The sequence below is a fragment of the Rhinopithecus roxellana genome, chromosome 6, assembly GCF_007565055.1.
Source record: "Rhinopithecus roxellana isolate Shanxi Qingling chromosome 6, ASM756505v1, whole genome shotgun sequence".
NCBI lineage: Eukaryota > Metazoa > Chordata > Mammalia > Primates > Cercopithecidae > Rhinopithecus > Rhinopithecus roxellana.
Window position 1 is genome coordinate 150,710,975 of NC_044554.1, and position 23,671 is coordinate 150,734,645.

The window sequence follows — 23,671 nt, forward strand, 5'->3', positions numbered from 1 at the left end:
AGTTCAAAGCATATTCAAATATTTTGAAAGCCACATTTAAATAGCTTGTGGTGGTACACCTCTGAATAGCTCTTGTTTTTAATCATTGTTCTTTGTGATGAACAGACATGTTCAAATTATACAAAACCAAACCTAGTATTGATGGTGGTTGTATTGTGGAGGAAAAAAAATAAATACTCTGAATATGCCGCTCTAATTTATATACTCTTGGTTGATAACTCTTAGGGCGGTGTGTGTGTGGTGTGGTGGGGGGGAGACCTCCAGACTCTTTCAGTGATCCCATAGCCTGAAGCAGGACTTGGACTTTTATTGATGGTCTCTCTTCAAAGCTGTAAAGGGCAAAAGTGATGATTTGTTCTGAGGCTTCAGGCAATGGTTTGTTGCCCTCCGCCCCAGCCCAAATGGAACACAAAGAAGATGTTGGCAGATATGCTCAACAATAATGATCAGAGGTCTGTCATTTATAATATGCGAAAACAGAGAGATTGAAAGTGGCCAATAAGTTGACAGAAACGTTCATACCTCAGCTTTTCAGCATCCTCCTCTGCCCTGTGGGATCTGGTTGTACTATAATAACATTGCTATTGCCAGACCATTAATAATGATGATGTTTGGTCTCAAGGGCTCGTAAATCACCCTTTCCCCGGCAGGCATAGGCTTGGCCAGGCTAACCCCATTTTGCAGAAGGGAAATTATTTGTTTGAGGTTAAGCTGCAAATCACTGTGCTTCAGCACTAACTTTGTGAAGTCCCGAGTCTTAGGTGTGCAGTCACCCTGAGGTGGGCAGCCTTAGTTGTCACTTCTATCACTGTCCTCTTCTCCAGACTCTTGATGAATTGGATTCACTGCCCTTTAGTTGAACCAAACAAGGACACTAATTTGAAATATCTGAAAGCTATTCGTTTGTCAAAGGATACCTCAAGTCACACAAGCTGCAGTGGTGACATTTCTGCCCCAAGCTGACAGATTGGGTTGTTTACTCCTTAAATAGCCACATGCTGTGAGTCAAGGGCAATGTAATTCCTGACCTTGAAGTGTTTATTTCCCAAAGATGACAGATTACCTACTTAGACACACACACACATGCACATATGTGCCCACACACGCATGCACACATGCACATTCACACATGCCTTTCTAAAACAAATAAACACTATACTGTATGACACTGTTTGCTAAGCACTGTCATGTGTGTACTCTTACTTGATACTCACAATTATTGTCCTGACATTGATGTTTTCTCAATTTTATAGATGAGGAAAATGAAATTTAGCAATAGCAGCATTGACATAGTTGTTTGTTCATTTGTTTTTATTTTACCTCATTTATAAAATATTTGAGAATTCTAAACTCATATAAATTTAATACATTGCTTTTTTAATGATTAAGAAAGAGGAATAAAACCAGAGTCATAAAGTAGAGCTAGCATAGATAGAGCAAACCAGGGCAAATGTTAATATGCAGATGTGCAGTCTAAATCGATCTCCCCTGATTTCTAGCATTATGTCATAAACTGGGTCTAAGCTTTCTGGAATCGTAAGTTTAAATGGAAAGAAACCATTTACAAGATTCACATCTGTGAGGATGAGCGCACCAGTTGTTTCAGAAGAAAGAAGGCTTCCCTCCCGACAACTGACAGAAACATCTCTGGGTATTCATGAAGGCGGTGCATCTCATGGCTGCAGATCAGGCTCACCTGGGAACGTTAAAAAGTCCTCATGCCCAGGTCCCACCCAGACCAACTAAACAGCATCTTGGGGTGAAGGGTCAGGTGTCAGCATATTGTTTAAGAACTCCCCAGATGATTCTAACATGTAGCCAGGACTGAAAACCACTGACAGAGTAGATTTCTACAATGAATCCAAGAACCAGTTCCATGTGATGGGTGGTCTGAAGCCTTCTGTGTGCATCGTACAGTACAGTTTAGAAGCTGGATCAGGACTGGCTGTCCCCACCTGGTTTCTGATGTTCTTCCTGGATGTAGGAGGGAGCAAGGGAAGGGTGAAGAGCAAAGGACTTTAGAAAATGAAACTTAGATATATTGGGTATTACTCCCATGAGTGGAGTAACATGATAGGTAATTTGGTAGCTTCCACATGGAAAGTGATTTCAAGAACACAACCTCAGTGAACTGGAAGCCAGTGGGAGGCTGACTCAGAACCTAACCACCCTCAATGGCCCGTGGCAAAATCAAAACCAGTTTTATTTTATGCATCGCCGCCTGCTACCTGTTTATGACTCATGATTATGAGAGGTGGGATGGCTTCATCCCTTTCCTGATATATTGGGCATCTCACCAAGCAAACAGAGAAAATAACAGCATTTCCAGAAGGGCTTGCAGTTCTGCTTTTTCACTGACTCAGGGTTCCCAGAACTCCCCTACTCAGTGTTTGCAAAGAAGATACTAAGGGGATGAAAAACTACCTCTACGAAAAGCTATCAACCTGCAGGCTTTTGGAAGATTATAGTCAGTTATTTTTTTTTTAATTCCACCAAGCATTTCTATGAAATAACCTAGCAATAGTAGATGTTTCTACAGGTACCAACATTGAACGTTTGTGGTCACTGAGCGCTTTGTAGTTTTTCACGTACTCATGTAGGCAATATTAAATTTGTTCTCTCAACTTCACAAGAGTATCCACAGAAAGCACTTTTCGTTAGTTAGACAGAAAGAAGGAAATTTCTACCACACAAGGTGTTCCAAGTCTGCTTGGCGATGGGAATCACCTGAGCCACTTGTGAAATACCCAGGTCCCTAAGCCTCACCTCCAGAAATGCTGACTCCAAGAGCTTAGTGAGGCCTGGGAATCTGGCTTTGTTTTTTTCTTTTTGTTAAAATAATTGTCCCAGGTTTTTCTTCCTCTTAGATGACTTTGGGAGACTGTGCTTGAAGGAAACCCAGATAATGGGTTGGTTAAGAAGCAGCAAGTGTCAGGGGAAACATTTCCTTAAGTTTGAACTTTGAATGATCTTGACTTAAGTTTTTCCCTCCTCCCCCAACACTCAGTAACATTAGGCAAGTTACTTAAAATATTTGGAGACAAAAATAGTCTCAAAATCCTGTAACATGGGATAATTTTGTTGTCAGAATGTTAGCATCAGAAACAACAACAAATCTATATTTCACGGTGCCTACCTAATATGGCGCCAGGGCCACAGTAACTGCTTAAAGTGTGGGAGTGACTATTAGCAATGACCAAGCAGCCAAATTGGGAACCACATCTGTAAATAAAAACTTGAAGCCCCGTCTCCAACCTAAAATAGCGATTCTCAATGTGGGGGGATTTGCCTCTAGAGGATATTTGTCACCATCTGGAGGACGTTTATGATTGTCATGAATAGGGAGGAGCTACTGACATCTCATGGGTAGAGGCCAGGGACACTGCTAAACATCTTCCAGTGCACAGGACAGCCTCCACCACAAAGAACTGTACAGTTCAAATGTCACAGTGTTACTGCTGAGAAAACCTATCCCAAAGGTCCAGTGAGACAAGTAAAAAATCTTGTGGGACACAGAGGCATTTTGGGCAGAGAAGGAACAGCTCTGGATCACAAGGTAAAAGACACAGATGTGCCCTCTGGTAGTGCCTCCTAACAGGGCCTATTTGTTGCACACCCAAGGTCCACCATTCTTTGTGTAGGATACAATGCGACCAGCATCCGCTGGGGTTGTGCAGTGTGGCAGCACTGGCTTTGACACAGAGTATCACTTTGTGTGAATCTTCCACCCCGGAGTCTCCAAGACACTGCATTAGACCAGGGAAGTGCCAGATTACAAGATCATCATTGGATTCACCTGGTGAAATTGTTAAAATTCAAATTTCTGCCTCTATTCCCTGGAGATTCTGCTTCAGGGTCCAATCAAGGACCTTGGAAGTCATATTTATAAAAATCACCTCAGGAGTAATTGAGTTACTCAACTGAGGTTCAAGAACTGAAGCACAGCTACAGCCAGGGTCGGACCCTCCATGTTCTCCACCAACTCTGACCTTCAGGGCATCTGTGAGACCTGGAAAACGGAGAAATAAAGTACCACCAGATACAGTGCCCTTCACCTCATACAAATTCACAGTTTTTGTAGGTCTGAGCTGTTTGGATTAATTTTATGTTTTCCATTTTTACTACTACTGCTGCCAGAAAAGAAATAAACAATAATAATGATTAACAGTAACATGTGTTATTGTCTGGAGGGCGTTTGTCACAGAATGTCAGGATTGGCACCCTGTTGTTTAAAATTAAAATGGGGCCAGGTGCGGTGGCTCATGTCTGTAATCCCAGCACTTTAAGAGGCAGAAGTGTGTGGATCACGAGGTCAGGAGTTTGAGACTAGCCTGGCCAACATGGTGAAACCCCATCTCTACTAAAATCACAAAAATTAGCCAGGCACGGTGGTGCACGCCTGTAGTCCCAGCTACTCAGGAGGCTGAGGCAGGGGAATTGCTTGAACCTGGGAGGTGGAGTTTGCAGTGAGCCAAGATCACATCACTGCACTCCAGCCTGGGCAACAGAGCAAGACTCCGTCTCAAAAAAATAAAATAAAATAAAATAAAATAAAATAAAATAAAATAAAATAAAATAATAAAATAAAATAAAATAAAATAAAATAAAATGGAATGATCTCAAACGTCATCCAAAGTGCATGTCTCCACTATTCCCCAGGGATTCTGGGGTAGGGAAAGCTTACCGCTCTCCCACTCACCTCCAACCCCAAGTCTCTGCTTCCTCTGACACTGCCCAGTCTTCAGATTCTCCAGTTATCTTTACTGGTGACTATATTGACACACAGGGTCTTCTCCATCAGTACAGCTTCCACTTACACCAGGCCTCTGAATATAAAGTAGACTTAACTAAAAGTTTGGGAAGTTTGTGGGGACTCCTAACAGAAGTAACCTAACACTGACTCATGGATATCCTCTGCTGAGGAATTCTCTCTGCATTTCTGCCAGCTCAGACTGCAGGCATCTGCCGTGTTGCTAGAATCTGGCTTCCAGGCCTCTTTCTTCCCACTCTGGATGACAAAATGAATGAATGAATGAATAAATAAATATTTATGTTTATATATAAGATATGTGTGCATATATGTGTCTTGGTGTTTATATTTATATGTAAATATATGCGTGTGTATATATGTACACACCCACATACATATATATAAAAAAGTAAAAATTTTGGCAGAACCACTCAGTTCTCCCTTTGTCCCTTTGTTCTGCTCTCTCCTTATTGATCCCATCCTGGGGTTTGACTTTTCATTGCCTCATGACCCATTAAAGGGTTTATTAGAACAAAGATAATCCCCTTCCTCATAGGAATTCTGTTGCCAGTTGCCAGGAAACTCAGAAACCCCACTAACCAAGTATTTGTGGAGTCTCCCATTGTTCCTGAGCAGTGGACACACTTTGCTTCCTTTAATCCTCACTGGAACACTTCGACGCAATTGGTGTTACTCTTCTCATTTTGTAGATGAAGACCTGAGCTTCAGAGAGATCCAGTTCATTGCTTGAGCTCCAATAGCGAGTAAAGCCTATAAGGACAAAACAGGGACAAAATCCCTGATTCCCTCATTCTAAATCAGAACTTCTCCTTCTTCAGATAGTCCTCCATCCTGGATGCACACTAGAATGAGGGGCTTTAAAAACATCAGTGCTGGGCCTCCACCCTTGTACTGTGGGGGTGATGCCCAGGCAACTGCATATTTAGAAAGCTTCCCCTGTGATCCTAAAATGTAGCATTGCTCAGCAGCACATTGGTTCCAGCATAGCAACCTTCCAGCCAGAGGAATTGAGTACTGTCACACACACAAAGGCAAAGGCGATGCTCCCAGCTTTTCTGGACCACAGAATATGCACCACCCTGCAACCTCACCTAACCTGCTTCTAAACGTTGTTTTCAGACCCCAATCTGATAACATTTCAGATGACCATTTACTTGTCCAACAGGTCTTTCCACTATCCTACTTTTCCTTATCCTCTTTTTCCTCTTCACAGGCATAAAACGACATTCTCACAGCTCACCAGCCCCAAGCACCAGCTCCACAAGTCGCCTTACATTGCCAGGTGGGTAAACAGCATTGCACCATTATCTTAGTGACCACAGACAATGGAAAGGACTAGTTTCTCGGGAATTGGGTTGATAAACTGAGAACCTGGCCCCATAGTTATCCAGTCTACTCACATTATCAGAGAGCTTTGTCTCTGTCACCCAAATTTGTGAGGTCCCTCTAGGAATGGGCATAAATATTTCTATAGTTGGTTCACAATCTCCCCCACTCGCCTATGGAAAAAATAGAATTTTGGTCCTCTTTGATGTTCATCTGGACATGTTACAGAAGGATCTGCCTTTTAGAGGCAGATAGTGCAAGGGAAGTAGTGTGAGCCTGTGGTGAGATCAAGACCCAGGTTTAAATCTCTGCTTTGCTGTGTTCAAATTGTGTGCTCCCTCACATGTGCTTCTTCAGCTTCTTGGAACTTCTGTTTTCTCATCTGTCTGGGAAAATATAAGAATTAGAAATAATGCTTGTAAATTTGGCCTAGTATTGACAGAGTGCTCACAATAATCTCTACCATTGAGAAATATGGAAGGCATGTATGACTTCTGTTCGACCCAATCTAACAGGTACTGGCAAATCATGAGTATTCATGAGGATCGAGTATGAGTATTGTTTAATGTAAGGGGCACCTATTGATCATTCTGTCTCCATGCATGTGCTTACATTCTCAATTACAATTTAATTTTTATTTAATTTTAACAAGCAGAATTTGGAAAAGCGCATCTGTTTGGGGTAAGGAAAGGTTATGAAAGATAAATACCATCAACGAAGAAAATTTTAAAAATAATAAATTTAAGAAGGAAAAATGTCTCCAATAATGCTACCACTCAGAGTTAACCAAGATTACCTCTCCTTCCAGTCTTTATTAAATACTTTTTCTCTAGAATTGAATTAGAGTAATACTTTATGTAGAGTTTTGTTTCCTTCCTTTTAAAGCTTACCACTACATTATGAGATTTTCCTCATGTTATTAAGTACTTTAACAAATATTTCAGTAATTGACTAGCATTTCTATGACTATGCCACAGTTTATTTATATATCTATTGATAATTTAGCATTTATATAACGTGCATTTTATAAGTGACCTTACATTCTTGTACATAAATCTTCTGAGTCTGTAAGTATGGATTTACCATAGGTTCCTCTAGGTAAGATTACTGGCTCAAAGAATACATACATATTTAGGTTCCTGACACATTATTACCAAAGTGATTTTCAGAAAGATGGTATTAATGTATGGTTTTAGCATGAGTTTGTCCATTTCATGATCCCCTTGCTAATGCTAAACATTATTTTCAATACCTTACTGATTTGATAAGAAAAAATGATGTCTACATTTGGTTTGAATTTATCTTTCTATTTAAAAAACTGGTTTTTTTTTTAGTGTTAATTCATCTCTACATTTCTTCTTTGGGGAATTACCACATTTCATCCATTCTGAGAGGCACATTGCCTTGCATCTTAACCCATTTTAGATTGGGATGTTTTGCAGTCAATGGTGTGTGATAATTCAATTAGCAGCATTTGTTTTCTTGGTTGTACATGAAAAAATAGTTCATTTTACAGTTAGTGGCATTTTAAATGAAATATGACTTATGTTTGCCTGCTTTTTTAACTTCAATTTCTGTAGTTCCCTCACCCAAGTCAAACAAGTGGACTCTGCATCTGCTGAATAAACCTTGAACTTTTCTTACCTCTGTGACTGCCTTGGATTCTCCTTATTCTCTTCTTCCCTTTATTAATTTCTCTTTGCAGTCCTATCAAAATCATCTAGGTGGAATTAACAGTGCACTACAATGGTTTGCTTATAAGTCCTGTTGTCTATTGATAGGTGGCTTTTTCCATGATGAGGACTGTGTTATTCATTTCTGCCGCCAGTGCTGCCAAGGTGACAGGCACTTATTGGGTGTGCATTAATGTTTCTAAACTGGGTACATGGTGCATGAGTGAGCAGCCTCCCATTTAGTTTATGACTACACAGAAGGGAACCATCCTCATAAAAAAATGGCTCATCTTAAAGTTTGGGTTTGCTCAACTCTACTAACTTGCTTTTAATAGTGAGGAGACGTTGCTCTGTAGTCTCTGGAAGCCCCTCACATCTTGTCTCTGCTTCAGAGGTTATTATGCTCTTGGGACTACAGAGCATCAGGAGGAAATCAGTTTTTTTTTTTTTTTTTTTTTTTTGAGATAGAGTCTCGCTCCGTTGCCCAGGCTGGAGTGCAGTGGCGTGACTCGGCTCACTGCAAGCTCCGCCTCCCGGGTTCAAGCCATTCTCCTGCCTCAGCTTCCCAAGTAGCTGGGACTACAGGTGCCCGCCACCACGCCTGGCTAATTTTTGGTATTTTCGGTACAGACAGGGTTTCACCGTGTTAGCCAGGATGGTCTTGATCTCCTGACCTCGTGATCTGCACACCTCGGCCTCCCAAAGTACTGGGATTACAGGCGTGAGCCACCATGTCCAGCTGGAAATCAGCTTTAAACCAAGCAAATCCAGTGTGAAGTGATGGTGTTTGCTCCTGACAAGGTCATAGCCTTGCTAGGTCAGGTGGGACTTCTGAGGGCATCCTTGTCACCTCCAAGAATATGCAGAGCTGTCCTGGGACCCACTTGCTCTGCTGGGGACTCAGGGATGGCCACTGGGTTCCCAAGGCCTCTGACTCAGAATCACAGCTACCTTGTCTTTAGCCATCCAAAATGGTCCCAAAAGGAGTGCCTTAGGCTCTGAGTTCTGAGCATCTCCAAAGCCTACAGGGCAGTAAAACACACTCCTCTGCCCTACAGGACTTGAGAGATGGTCAGAGGTGGAAGTGGGTTGTTCTCAAAACACCAGACATAATTAACCTGTGTAAGTGCTACTACACAGTGTGCAGATTGACACTGCAGGACAGAAGCTGCAGGGCAGCTATGCTCCACATCCTGAGGGGTGTAGGGAAGGAGCTGGAATCATGCTTTCACTAGCAGATGTGCTCACCACCTCATTGCAATACCCAGCTCTCTGCTTCCCTTCCTGCCTCGGGAGCATCACAGATGCCTCCCTCTGGCTTGTGTGCCATGGGGTCCCATCCCCATGCATGCTGACTCCTGCTCACAGCTCCATCTTACCATCTCACAGCTGTAGAAGAGATGACTCTTCTGAATGACCACCAATAGAAACTTTTAAAAACCTTTGATTTTATAGCCAGTGAATGGATGTAGTTGGAATTTTAGGGTTTTATATTTCCGCAACACCACCTACATGACTAGATCCAGTGCAGTCAAATCAATCGGCTGTAGGCTGATCAAATTCAGTCATTAGGAGATGAAAACATTTGCTGTTAATTCTGGTCAAGATGGTCGAGTAAGTTCATTTTTTGACAAACACTCTTCTGCTCAAACACACGAAAAGGTAGGTAAAATTATAACAAAACATATATTTGTAAAAGCTAGTGTCAGAGACAAACAACTCTGGGAACCAGAAAAAAATGAAAACTACAGAAGCCCTGGGACAGCTGTGATCCATGTCCTAAGTAAGGAGTGGTAGGAAGGAGCTTGAATCCTGTGGAGCAAAAGGGACTATAAGTGCTCCAGAGGACACTGGGAATCAGAGCCTGGGCTATAACCTGAATACAGGGCATGGGGTGGACAGGCTGAAACAATTGCTGCCAACCTGTTTCTTCCAAGCTACAGCTTAATAATATTTTTTTTTATTATTTTATTTTTTATTTTTTGAATACATATTTATTTTACCAATAATTTTTTTTTATTATACTTTAAGTTCTAGGGTACATGTGCATAACGTGCAGGTTTGTTACATATGTATACTTATGCCATGTTGGTGTGCTGCACCCATCAACTCGTCAGCACCCATCAATTCATCATTTATATCATGTATAACTCCCCAGTGCTATCCCTCCCTCCTCCCCGCTCCCCATGATAGGCCCCAGTGTGTGATGTTCCCCTTCCCGAGTCCAGGTGATCTCATTGTTCAGTTCCCACCTATGAGTGAGAACATGCGGTGTTTGGTTTTCTCTTCTTGTGATAGTTTGCTAAGAATGATGGTTTCCAGCTGCATCCATGTCCCTACAAAGGACGCAAACTCATCCTTTTTTATGGCTGCATAGTATTCCATGGTGTATATGTGCCACATTTTCTTAATCCAGTCTGTCACAGATGGACATTTGGGTTGATTCCAAGTCTTTGCTATTGTGAATAGTGCCGCAATAAACATACGTGTGCATGTGTCTTTGTAGTAGATTAATTTATAATCCTTTGGGTATATACCCAGTAGTGGGATGGCTGGGTCATATGGTACATCTAGTTCTAGATCCTTGAGGAATTGCCATACTGTTTTCCATAATGGTTGAACTAGTTTACAATCCCACCAACAGTGTAAAAGTGTTCCTATTTCTCCACATCCTCTCCAACAACTGTTGTTTCCTGACTTCTTAATGATTGCCATTCTAACTGGTGTGAGATGGTATCTCATTGTGGTTTTGATTTGCATTTCTCTGATGGCGAGTGATGATGAGCATTTTTTCATGTGTCTGTTGGCTGTATGAATGTCTTCTTTTGAGAAATGTCTGTTCATAACCTTTGCCCACTTTTTGATGGGGTTGTTTGTTTTTTTCTTGTATATTTGTTTGAGTTCTTTGTAGATTCTGGATATTAGCCCTTTGTCAGATGAGTAGGTTGCTTTGGCCTAGAGAGATGGATGGACATTGGGACAGCTTTTCTGCCAGACCGAGCTAGCTTTGGAATTGGATCTGCAGTATCCCAATATGATTATAGAGCATTAGTCATAAAGTGCCATTATAAGGCTCTGTAGTGGAAGTTTAAGAGATAAGGTGGAAGTAACTACAAAACTCTAGACAGACAAGAGAGAGAGAAAAATGGTGCTGGGAAAATTGGCTAGCCATAAGTAGAAAGCTGAAACTGGATCCTTTCCTTACCCCTTATACGAAGATTAATTCAAGATGGATTAGAGACTTAAATGTTAGACCTAATACCATAAAAACCCTAGAAGAAAATCTAGGTAGTACCATTCAGGACATAGGCATGGGCAAGGACTTCATGTCTAAAACACCAAAAGCAACGGCAGCAAAAGCCAAAATTGACAAATGGGATCTCATTAAACTAAAGAGCTTTTGCACAGCAAAAGAAACTACCATCAGAGTGAACAGGCAACCTACAGAATGGGAGAAAATTTTTGCAACCTACTCATCTGACAAAGGGCTAATATCCAGAATCTACAAAGAACTCAAACAAACATACAAGAAAAAACAAACAACCCCATCAAAAAGTGGGCAAAGGATATGAACAGACATTTCTCAAAAGAAGACATTCATACAGCCAACAGACACATGAAAAAATGCTCATCATCACTCGCCATCAGAGAAATGCAAATCAAAACCACAATGAGATACCATCTCACACCAGTTAGAATGGCAATCATTAAGAAGTCAGGAAACAACAGTTGTTGGAGAGGATGTGGAGAAATAGGAACACTTTTACACTGTTGGTGGGATTGTAAACTAGTTCAACCATTATGGAAAACAGTATGGCAATTCCTCAAGGATCTAGAACTAGATGTACCATATGACCCAGCCATCCCACTACTGGGTATATACCCAAAGGATTATAAATTATTCTACTACAAAGACACATGCACATGTATGTTTATTGCGGCACTATTCACAATAGCAAAGACTTGGAATCAACCCAAATGTCCATCTGTGACAGACTGGATTAAGAAAATGTGGCACATATACACCATGGAATACTATGCAGCCATAAAAAAGGATGAGTTTGCGTCCTTTGTAGGGACATGGATGCAGCTGGAAACCATCATTCTTAGCAAACTATCCCAAGAACAGAAAACCAAACACCGCATGTTCTCACTCATAGGTGGGAACTGAACAACGAGATCACTTGGACTCGGGAAGGGGAACATCACACACTGGGGCCTATTATGGGGAGGGGGGAGGAGGGAGGGATAGCACTGGGGAGTTATACATGATATAAATGATGAATTGATGGGTGCTGACGAGTTGATGGGTGCAGCACACCAACATGGCATAAGTTTACATATGTAACAAACCTGCACGTTATGCACATGTACCCTAGAACTTAAAGTATAATAAAAAAAAAAAAAAAAAAAAAAGAAAGAACACAAAACCCCAACCAATATCTTCTACTTGAAATTAGCCAAAATGTCACAGGCAACAAAAGAAGCAATAGATAAATCAGACTTCATTAAAATTAAAAACTTTTTGTACATCGAAAGGTACATTAGTACAGTGAAAAGGCAACTCACAGAATATGAAAAAATATTTTCAAATTATATATTTGATAAGGGGTTAATATCCAGATATAGAAAAGATATAAAGAACCCTGGCAGCTCAACAGCAACAGCAACAACAACAAAAAAAGCAAAACCCAATTCAAAAATGGCCAAGGGACTGGAATAGACATTTCTCCAGAGAATATCTACAAATGGGCCAATAAGCACATAGAAAGATGCCAGTCATTAGGGAAATGCAGATCAAAGCTACAAGGAGATGCCACTTCACACCCATTAGGATGGCTACCATAAAACACAAACAGAAAATAGCAGGTATTCATGAGGGTGTGGAGAAATGGGAACCCTGGTATATTGCTTCTGGGAACATAAAATGACACAGCTGCTGTGAAAAATGGTCTGGCCAAAGGCAAAGTCAAGAAGCAGGGAAGTGTGGCTTGCCAGGGGGAGGAGCAGTACAGGTTAGAAAGCAAGGGGCACAGGTACAGGAGGAAGAACTGGTGCCAGTAGCAGAGTGTACCACAGAAATCGGCAACTGGAACATGAATTTCTTCCAGAAGGAGTTAATTTTTGGTGCAGGCTGTCAAACACTTTAAAATGTAATTAGGATACTCAAAGAGCCAAATGGAGGAAAAATTATCCTAAAAATGATAAAGAAAAATTGTACAGAAACCAGGAAGAGCAGAGATCATGTAAAAGAAGTGATTCAAAATCTGAAATTTTAAAAAAGGAAGCAAACATATAGTCATTACAATTTTAAAAAAGAAAAAAACTACCAGTTGATAGTATAAATTCAAGGTAGAACACAGTGGAAAAGGTAATTAATATTGGAGGATAGTCCTGAGGACTTTACACCAAATATAGCATAGAGAGGGAACCATATTAAAAAATGAAGGATTGTGAACCATAAAATTCTTAGAAGGAGACAGCTGGATGCGGTGGTTCACGCCTGTAATCCCGGCACTTTTGGAGGCCAAGGCAGGCGGATCATTTGAGGTCAGGAGTTCGAGACCAGCTTGACCTACATAGTGAAACCCTGTCTCTACTAAAATACAAAAATTAGCCAGGCATGGTGGTGGATGCATGTAATCCCAACTACTTGGGATGCTGAGGCAGGAGAAACACTTAAACCAAGGGGGTGGAGGTTGCAGTGAGCCAAGATCTGGGCAACAGAGCAAGACTCCATCTCAAAAAAAAAAAAAAAATTCTTAGAAGAAAACGTAGAGGTAAATCCTTATGACCTTGGATTTGGCAGTGGTTTCTTAGATATAACAACATATAAACAACCAAGAAAAAATTAGGTAATTGGACTTCATTAAAATAAGAAACTTTTGTGCTTTGGAAAAACTATCAAGAAAGTGGAAAGACAATTCACAGAGAGAAAATATTAGTGAATTACATATCTGATGAGGATTTTCTATTCAGAATATGTAAAGAACTCTTACAACTCAACAATAAAAAGACAACCCAATTAAAAAGTGGCAAAGGATTTGAACAAACATTTCTCCAAAGAAGATATACAAAAGACATATGAAAAAGATGTTAAATATTATTAATCATTAAGGAATACAAATCAAAACCACAGTGATATACCACTTTACATGCACTAGGATACTATAATAATAATATTTTAAAAATACTGGGCCGGGCGCGGTGGCTCAAGCCTGTAATCCCAGCACTTTGGGAGGCCGAGACGGGCGGATCACGAGGTCAGGAGATCAAGACCATCCTGGCTCACACGGTGAAACCCCGTCTCTACTAAAAATACAAAAAACTAGCCGGGCGACCTGGCGGGCGCCTGTAGTCCCAGCTACTCGGGAGGCTGAGGCAGGAGAATGGCGTGAACCCGGGAGGCGGAGCTTGCAGTGAGCTGAGATCCAGCCACTGCACTCCAGCCTGGGCGACAGAGCGAGACTCCGTCTCAAAAAAAAAAAAAAAAAAAAAAAAAAAAAAAAAAAAAAAAAAAAAAAAAAAAATACTGAAATAACAAGTGATGGTGAAGATGTGGTGAAATTAGCACCCTCATATGTTGCTGGTGGGAATGTAAAATGGTACAGCCACTTTAGAACACAGTTTGGCTGTTTTTCAAAAAGTTAATCATAGAGTGACTTAAATGAAGTACTGATATGTTTTACAACATGGATGAACTTAGAGAACATTTTGCTAAGTAAAAGAAGCCAGACACAAAAGGTCACATATTGTATTATTCCATTTACACAAAATACCCAGAATGGGCTAATCCATATAGACAGAAAGTAGACTAGTGGTTGTCAGGGGCTGGGGAGAGAAGAGAGTGGAGAGTGACTTCTCATGGATATGAGGTTCTTTTTAGGGGTGATGAAAATATTCTGGAATTAAACAGTGATGGTTGTGAAACATTATGAATATAGTAAAAACCCTTGAAATGTACACCTCAAAAGCACAAAATTTATGGTTTATGAATTATATCTCAATAAAAAATTTAAAAGCATGGAAGATAGACAAATTGCTGTAAACTACTTCTCTCAGAAATTTTAGTAGGGTGTGGAGAAAGTGGTGGGAAAGCAATATTTCAACAAAGAGGTAATAATATCCCAGAAGTAAAAAAAGACTCAAATTCTTAGATGGAAAGTACATCTCCAATGCTGTAACTAAACAAAAACAAATTCATACCTAAAGACATTGTATGACATTGCCCAAAGCTACATCAAGGGTGAGAAAACCTTAAATGCTATGAGAGACTGATTATGTGCAGGAAAGATGCAAGTAATCAACTGACAGCAAAATTTGCATTGGTAACAGTAGAAGTCAGAAGACAATAGAGAATATATCTTCCATATGCTGAGGGAAAATAGAGCAGTATGTAATAGTTCAAACAGCTAAATTATTGCTTATGAGTGAAGGCACATTAAAACATTTTCAGGTATACAATGATAATTTAGCACTCACAGACAGACTTTCATTAAAAAATGTGTTAAGGCTGGGCACGATGGCTTACACCTGTAATCCCAGAACTTTGGGAGGCTGAGGTGGGCGGATCACCTGAGGTCAGGAGTTCAAGACCAGCCTGGCCAACGTGACAAAACCCCATCTCTATTAAAAATACAAAAATTAGCCAGGCGTGGTGGCATGTGCCTGTAGTCCTAGCTACTCAGGAGGCTGAGGCATGAGAATTGCTTGAACATGGGAGGCAGAGGTTGCAGTGAGCTGAGATTATACCACCACACTCCAGCCTGGGCCACAGATCAAGACTCCATCTCAAAAAAAAAAAAAAAAAGTGTTAAGGGAAGTATGTCAACAAGAAGAAAAGTGAACCCACAAGGAAGGTGTGAGACACATGAATTAGTGGTGAGCACATCAGTAAATAAAACATGTTGGTAAATTTGAGTGACTAGTCACCATAAAATAACATCTAATTTTTGTGTTAAAATAGGAAAGAGAAGCTATAGATGGAAGGAGGACCTAAAGAATGCTAACATCTATCTTGTCTTTGGTCAGAACTTTGTAATTTTGTAACTTTTTAACACAAAGGATCATCAGTAGAATAATAGAAACATAATAGCATTGTTATTCACTGAATATTTGTGTTCCTACCAAATTCATATGTTAAAATCCAATCCCCAGTGTTGCAGGGGCCCATCCCACAGACCCTGACCCAACAACAGATGAATAACATACACTGACAGAGATATTATGCTTCTCAGTCCAGCTGAGAGTCCAGGCCGCTTACAGACCCCAAGGAGAGTGTATAAACAGTGGCAACCGTGCGGCCCACACTCGCTGGCCTTCTCGGCATTTATTCAGCACACATTAAATGACAAAAGTCTCAAGTAAACACCACTAGAAGGTAATTATTCTTGCCAACTCCCCAAGTAGAGAGCAATCATGCACCTGCTGATGGCAAAGGTTAGTCTTAGGACCACATGAGTAAACAAGCTATTTAGATAGACTCCTCTACATCCCTATGTTAATTACCCTTGCTATAGCTCAAAGAGGACTAGGTTGCCTTCAGCCATAACTCCTGTGGCTTTTGCTAAAACCTTCTGGCCTTCCAAGAAGGTTTATTTTACAATTTTTCTCAACATCCTGACTGAACCCCTACATAATATGATGATGTTTGGAGGTGGAGGCTTTGGGAGGTAATCAGGTCATGAGGATGGAGCCCTCACAAATGGGATTAGTGACCTTATAAAAGAGACCCCAGAGAGCTAGCTTGCTCTGTTTTTTCCCAAATGAGGACACAACAAGAAGTCAGCAGTCTGCAACCTGGAAGAGGAAGAGGGCCTTCCCTAGAAGCCAACTGTGCTGGAAACCTAATCTTGGACTTCCATCCTCTAGAACTGCAAGAAATAAATTTCTGTTGTTTGTAACCCACTCAGTCACAGTACTTTGTTATAGCAGCCCAAGCTGACTAAGCCAAGTGTATTAGTCAGTTCTTGCATTGCTATAAAGAACTATCTGAGACTGAGTAATTTATAAAGAAAAGAGGTTTAATTGGTCTACAGTTCTTCAGGCTTCACAAGAAGCATAGTGGCTATTTCTGGGGAGGCCTTGGGAAACTTGCAGTCATGGCAGAAGGTGAAGGGGGAGCCAGCACTTCACATGGCCAGATCAGCAGGAAACAGGAGGAGGTGCCACACACTTTTAAATGACCAGATCTCATGAGAAATCACTCACTATCATGAGAACAGTACCAAGGGGGAAATCCACCCCCATGATCAAATCACCTACCACCAGGCCCCACCTCCAACATTGGAGATTACAATTGGACATGAGATGTGGGAAGGGACATAGATCCAAACCATATCAGCAGGCACCTAAATCAACAAATGAATAACAATAAACAAAGAGAATGTATCAACTTAATAGAAGGCAGAAAGGAAGACAGAAACAAAGAATAAAGAATGATAAACACAAAACAAGATTTAACAGTAGAAATAAGTCCAAAAATATCAGGAATAACAATAATTGCAAGTGGCTTCAACTTACTTTTCAAATATAGAGGTTATTTGATTAGATTAGAAAGAAAAATCCAGGTCTATCTTGCTTTTAAGAGATGCCTTAAAAAAAAACTTTTGCCATACATTAGGTTTGCTAATGTATGGCAAAAGAAATTACATGCAAAATATAAAGCTAGTTCTTTGAAAACATTCATCCATTTTAACATTTATATAGCATTTTATAATGCAAATATTCCAAAGACATATAATCATTCTCCTATTGATGGTTGTCTTCCACTTTTTGCTATTACCAACAATGCTGAGCATAATGTCGAGCAAGTGAAGCAAGTTGCAACAAGATATATGCTTTCTATGTTCTCACTCATACATGGGAATTGAACAATGAGATCACTTGGACACAGGGTGGGGAACATCACACACTGGGGCCTGTCATGGGGTGGGGGGAGAGGGGAGGGGTAGCACTGGGAGATATACCTAATGTAAATGACGAGTTAATGGGTGCAGCACACCAACATGGCACATGTATACATACGTAACAAACCTGCATGTTGTGCACATGTACCGTAGAACTTAAAGTATAACAATAATAATAAATAAATAAAATAATTAAGAAGATACATGCTTTCTAATGCAATTTATATTGTTTTAAAACATGCAGAAATATTAGATATTTTGTGGATGCAAATGCAATAATTTCATACGTATATGTACAGCAATGATAAATACCAAATTCTGGAGGATGGCTTTTCTAGAGGGAAGAGAGGGAAGTATCATAGAGGGGATCTATTCGGTAACTTAATTCTATCTGTGTTAATTTCTTTCAAAAAGTATTTGAGCAAATGTAAAAATTATTAAGATTTTATTGAACTGTATTGAAAGGATGGGTATTTGTTATATCATTGTTTATACATTTCTGAATGCTTAATGATTTTAAAGATTTTTTCTTTTCCTTTTTTTTTTTTTTTTTTTTGAGACAGAGACTCACTCTGTCACCCAGGCTGGAGTGCAATGGCGTGATCTTGGCTCACTGCAAGCTCCGCCTCCCGGGTTCACACCATTCTCCTGCCTCAGCCTCCCGAGTAGCTGGGACTATAGGCACCCGCCACCACGCCCGGATAATTTTTTTGTATTTTTAGTAGAGACGGGGTTTCACTGTTTTAGCCAGGATGGTCTCGATCTCCTGACCTCGTGATCTGCCTGCCTCGGCCTCCCAAAGTGCTGGGATTACAGGCTTGAGCCACCATGCCTGGCCATATTAAATAATTTTTAAGTGGACAATCTGTGGCTGTTTGGCAAAACACTTTTGTTTAGTTTTATTAAGGTAGACATGATTTCATAGATATGGCCAAGAAATGTAATGATTTCCTTTTCTAACCTTTTGGGTGAGATGTGTGTTGGGATATGGGGATCTGAGTATTTAGGAAGTTCTGCAAGTAACATATCTCAATCCAGAAACCACCAACAACCACTTCATTAAAGAACTGCGTGTGTGGTTTCAGGAATTATCTAAGGGGATGTTCTGGAGCTCCAGCACCAGAAAACTGCTCTGGGGATCTCACCTTGATTTCTTGCGCATCTATAGCAAAGTGACTCTTACACCTGCAGCCATTTTTTTTTCCTAGAGCCGACTTTATTTATTGCCCCAAGGGAATTTGGGAACCCAGTCAAGCTTCGTGGGTGGGCCATCCATGATGGAAGCTGGGGAAATGTTGGCTCTCACTGGAGGAGTGGTCCAGAGCTTCAGCACCGCTAACAGCCATGACTGCTAATGATAGTGACTAGTCAGTGACTTACTTCTGAGCAGATTCCCCAGGGCATCTCCATCACCTTACTTTCCTGAAGTGATCACTGAATGGAAAGGTACAGTACCATAGTCATTCTTCCATGCAGATAGCTGATTGCTCCTCCAGTGTGCACGGTAGTGTTGGCTCTGTAGATGTGACTCTGCTTCTCAACTCCACTGCCTGCTGTAGAAAGAGTTTGTGTTTAGATGCCAGCTGGCTTGCAATGACATTGTTGTGTGTCCTGTTTTAGGAGACTACGGATAAAATGTCCATCCAGAGGATTCCTCAGAAGAGACTGGACCAGCTCTGAGGTCTGAAGACATTTTAGGAAGCTTATGATTCTTTTACCAAAGCAAAATATTATATGTATTGTAAGTTATTGAGTAATTAACTTCAAGAAATGATGACTTCTGATCTCCCTAATACAGGCTTTTAACAACAGATTTTTTTTTTTTTTTTTTTTTTTTTTTTTTTTTTTTTTTTTTTTTTTTTGAGACAGTCTCACTCTGTCACCTGGGCTGGAATGGAGTGGTGCGATCTCGGCTCACTGCAAGTTCCACCTCCCAGGTTCACGCCATTCTTCTGCCTCAGCCTCCTGAGTAGCTGGGACTACAGGCACCCGCCACCACGCCGGGCTAATTTTTTGTATTTTAGTAGAGATGGGGTTTCACTGTGTTAGTCAGGATGGTCTTGATCTCCTGACCTCGTGATCCACCCACGTCAGCCTCCCAAAGTGCTGGGATTATAGGCATGAGTCACTGCGCCCGGCCCAACCACAGATAGTTTAACATGTATTGCATATCTATAAATACCAGGGACAACATTAGGTCCTTAACATGTATTATGTCATTGAATCCTCACAACAACCCTCTAAGGGAGGTACCATTATTTCTGTTTCACAGATCAGGAAACTGAGGCACAAAAAGATGAATAACTTACCCAAAGTTAGCAAGGGGCAGGCCTGTACTCCTTTCTGTGAAAGTCATTGCCAATGGTTAAAGACTGATGCCTAATAGTCCTCACTGTAACCACTTTTCTTTTGCACTTGTATTCTGCCTGGGAGTGAGATCAAACCCCATGTACCAATATCAAGCACATTGTTGGGGTGTGGGAGGGATCCTGCACTATCTTTTAAGTGAAGACTCTGCAAAGTGTTCTCTCTGCAACTGTCTTTTACGTGAGTTGATTGAAGGATGGCAGTTGTCACTTACTGTGAACTGGATCAAAACCTATCCCACTTGATCCAGCTTTGTTATGCAGGAGCTCTGTCACCTTGAAGAAATGTATCTTTATAGGCTTCTTCTGGAATTGGCCACTGTTCGTGTGAACAAAGGACACAGGAGCTTCTGAATAGCCTTACATTTCCAATCTTCTCATGCACAAGTGGGAAAATGCACACATTGTTGAGAAAAATCCAGCAAAAGACTTAGCTTGCATTATCTCCAAAATATGTCTCCATTGAAACAACTAGAATCATGCCAAGACAAACAAAATGAAAACAAAGAACCACATTAATGATGGGAAAGTTTATAACCACATTATAAATGAGAAAATTAAAGATGATCATCACCTTGAGGGAGTTCATTTTTAGTCTATTTTTATGTCCTCAGCATTAAATCATGAGGTCACAGGGCATTTGATCGGAAGCCATCGTTTGAAAAAGAGTCGATTTTTCCAGCCTCACTTAAATTACTCCTCCCCTTTCACCTATTTGTTCAGGGAAGGAAGGCTCAAAAGCTGTGTCTCAGTGCCTCCCCATATTATCGTGAGACCAGTGATATGAGCTAAGATTTTAGCATTTGTGTAAAACAAAGGACTCAAACTTGAAAGCTTGAGAGGAAAGGAACTTGCTGACGTTCTTCTCAAGCAAACATGGGCAGCAAAATCTAAATATCAAGACACTGCTGAAGAAAGAGAGAAATATTCAGATCTGTAGATCCCAATCATCATTTCTAGCTTGTGTATATTCAAAGTGATTCATTTATTCTTTAGTAAATGGAAGATTTATGAAGGTTACTGAGTGTGAGGTAGAGTAGTTTATTCACTCATTAAATATTTCTCACCACCAATTAATACTGTGATTAAGTTCTGGGGATGCATATGCTCCATCCCTATCCTCAGGAAGCTGATAGGCAGGATTGTGTTATTTATGGAATAAAGCACAAAGAAGCTCCAGCAAGTCCGGGGAATCACTGGCTCAGGAATGGTTTCCAATGAGTGACTCAAATAATTATCATGACTCAGCATAATAAATGCAAAGTGTCTTAAGAATGAGAAATGTCCTTGACAGTTTTCTAATTATTTCAAGATTAAAATTCAGGCACTGGAACTCCTTCCATCTTGGTTGGTTATCTAAGGCATACTTCCCATTGGGATTTCCAGCACTCTTTGTTCTTGTGGTTAGGCATTACTCAAAGTGACTGAATGGGCTGGGCAGGGTGGCTCACGCCTGTAATCCCAGTACTTTGGGAGGCCAAGGCGGGTGGATCACCGAAGTCAGGAGTTCGAGACCAGCCTGGCCAACACGGTGAAAGCCTGTGTCTACTAAAAATACAAAAAATTAGCTGGGTGTGGTGTTGCACACCTGTAATCCCAGCTACTATGAAGTCTAAGGCAGGAAAATCACTTGGACCTGAGAGGTTGCAGTGAACTGAGATCGTGCCTCTGTACTCCAGCCTGGGCAACAGAGCAAGACTCTGTCTTAAAAACAAAAACAAAAACAAAGTGACTGAATGAACCACCATATTTTTGCATTGCCTAAATGGTTTAGAATGTGGGCTAGCTGTTTTTGCTCTGCTTAAAATAGCACATAGTTTGAGCAAAGTGGTTTCCTCAGGTAGCAGAATGGAAAAATATTTAAGTATATTTATGTATATTTTTTTCACAAATGCATATTTTAGATAACTGGTATTTTGTGAATCAAAGTGGTGTATTCTCTGCCAAATATTCACAAATAAATTCACTGAGTTAATCTCTTCATTGTGTGGTGAGATCTTTCATGTAATAAAACCCATCATGTGGGGAATTACATGACTTTTCTATATTGTAGTAAGAAGACCCACCAGGAAGGGTGCTATCGCGAGACAGCAGTGATGACCTTTTATCTTCCTGTGCTGTGTAAAAATGATGGCTATATACCAAATACCTACAACATTCTGGGCATTGTGTACTGTGCAATGGCACATGGGTACTGCATATGCATTTTCTCATTTATATTTCCTTTAAAATCCTCACCACAACCATGGAAGGCAGTTATTATTCTCATTTTAAAAAAGGAAGAAAGAAAACCAAACCCGGAGTTCTAGAACAGATTATTTACTCAGGATTTCACAGCTAGTAATAGCTCAGCCCAGTGACGTGCCCCAAGCCCATGGTTTTTTCATAAGACCATCCACCTCTCCCAAAAGTAGATGTCCATGGGCTCGTTTTCCTGTCACAGACCTTAGCACTAAGATCCTGTCTTAGATCTATTCTTAGTTTAAGAATAGATTATCACCTTAGACAACACTACATCTAATGCCCATGGTATGAGAGTAATTTTCTCTCATACCATGGGTTAAGGTTGCTAAATTGTGTTTCTACAATCTTAGCACCTGGTTGAGGGTTGGGCATTCCCAGACAACAGGAACAGGGAGCAAGTTGACTGCCCCAGCATCCTTCTAAAGCTAAGTATAAACCAAATTGCCCTCAAAACAAACTCAGTCCCAAAGCCAGTGGTTCTCAAGCCTGACTATACATTAGGATAACTGGGCATTACAAACATACTGATGTTTGGGCTCCACTCCAGGGTGATCAATTACTTCAGAGACTCCTGGGGGTAAGGCTTGGCGATCAGTACTTTTCAAAGCTCCCCAAGCAATCTGATGTGTGCCCAGGATTGAGAACCACCAGTGGGAGAAACAGCTTCAGGTTGCATGGAAGGTAGCAAAACTACATGGTTTATCTGTTTTCTATGGATGCATATCCCTCTGGAGATCTGGAAATGCTGGTTGGGTTGTCTTTCCTTACCAGGCTAGTAGTGGTTTGGTTCAGGCAGGATCAGCTCAGCTCCTTTTAAATAGCTTCTCAGACTGCAAGCTTCCTGTCCCCTGTGTTCTTTGCTCTGTGTGATGAAAAAATGGAAGCCACAGATAATTCAGCATTCTCACTTTCTTGAGGTAAAGTCCTTGGAGAATCTGGGTCTTTAAAAATGTAGATAATGGGGACAGGCTTGATGGCTCACACCTGTAATCCCAGCACTTTGGAAGGCCGAAATGGGCAGAGCACTTGAGGTCAGGAGTTTGAGACCAGCCTGGCCACCATGGTGAAACCCCATTTCTACTAAAATTACAAAAATTACCAGGTATGGTGGGATGCACCTGTAATCTCAGCTACCCAGGAGGCTGAGGTGAGAGATCACTTGAACCCAGGAGGTGGAGTTTGCAGTAACCCGGGACGGTGCCACTGCACTCCAGGCTGGGTGACGGAGCAAGACTCCGTCTCAAAAAAATAAAAAATGTACATAATGGGCTTAATCATTATAGTTCTTAATATGAAATATACCTTGAAGAGTTTAAGAATAGATTATCACCTTAGATGACACTACATCTAATGCACATGGCATGAAAGTAATTTTTTGGTTGG

The 23,671-nt window shown here is 40.8% G+C and overlaps 1 protein-coding gene across 5 annotated transcripts in view; it reads left to right on the forward strand.

The window, feature by feature from the left end:
- Positions 1-23,671, forward strand: part of PDE1C (phosphodiesterase 1C) — a 569,208-nt gene that overhangs the window by 534,324 nt on the left and 11,213 nt on the right. For 3 of the 5 annotated variants that reach the window (XM_010353320.2, XM_030933172.1, XM_010353326.2), the window contains exon 18: positions 5,985-6,053. In XM_010353320.2, coding sequence (XP_010351622.1) covers positions 5,985-6,053 — 69 coding nt within the window. Of the gene's footprint in view, positions 1-5,984; positions 6,054-19,298; positions 19,480-23,671 lie in introns of those variants that run through there. The other 2 variants (XM_010353334.2, XM_010353342.2) reach the window with 1 other exon arrangement.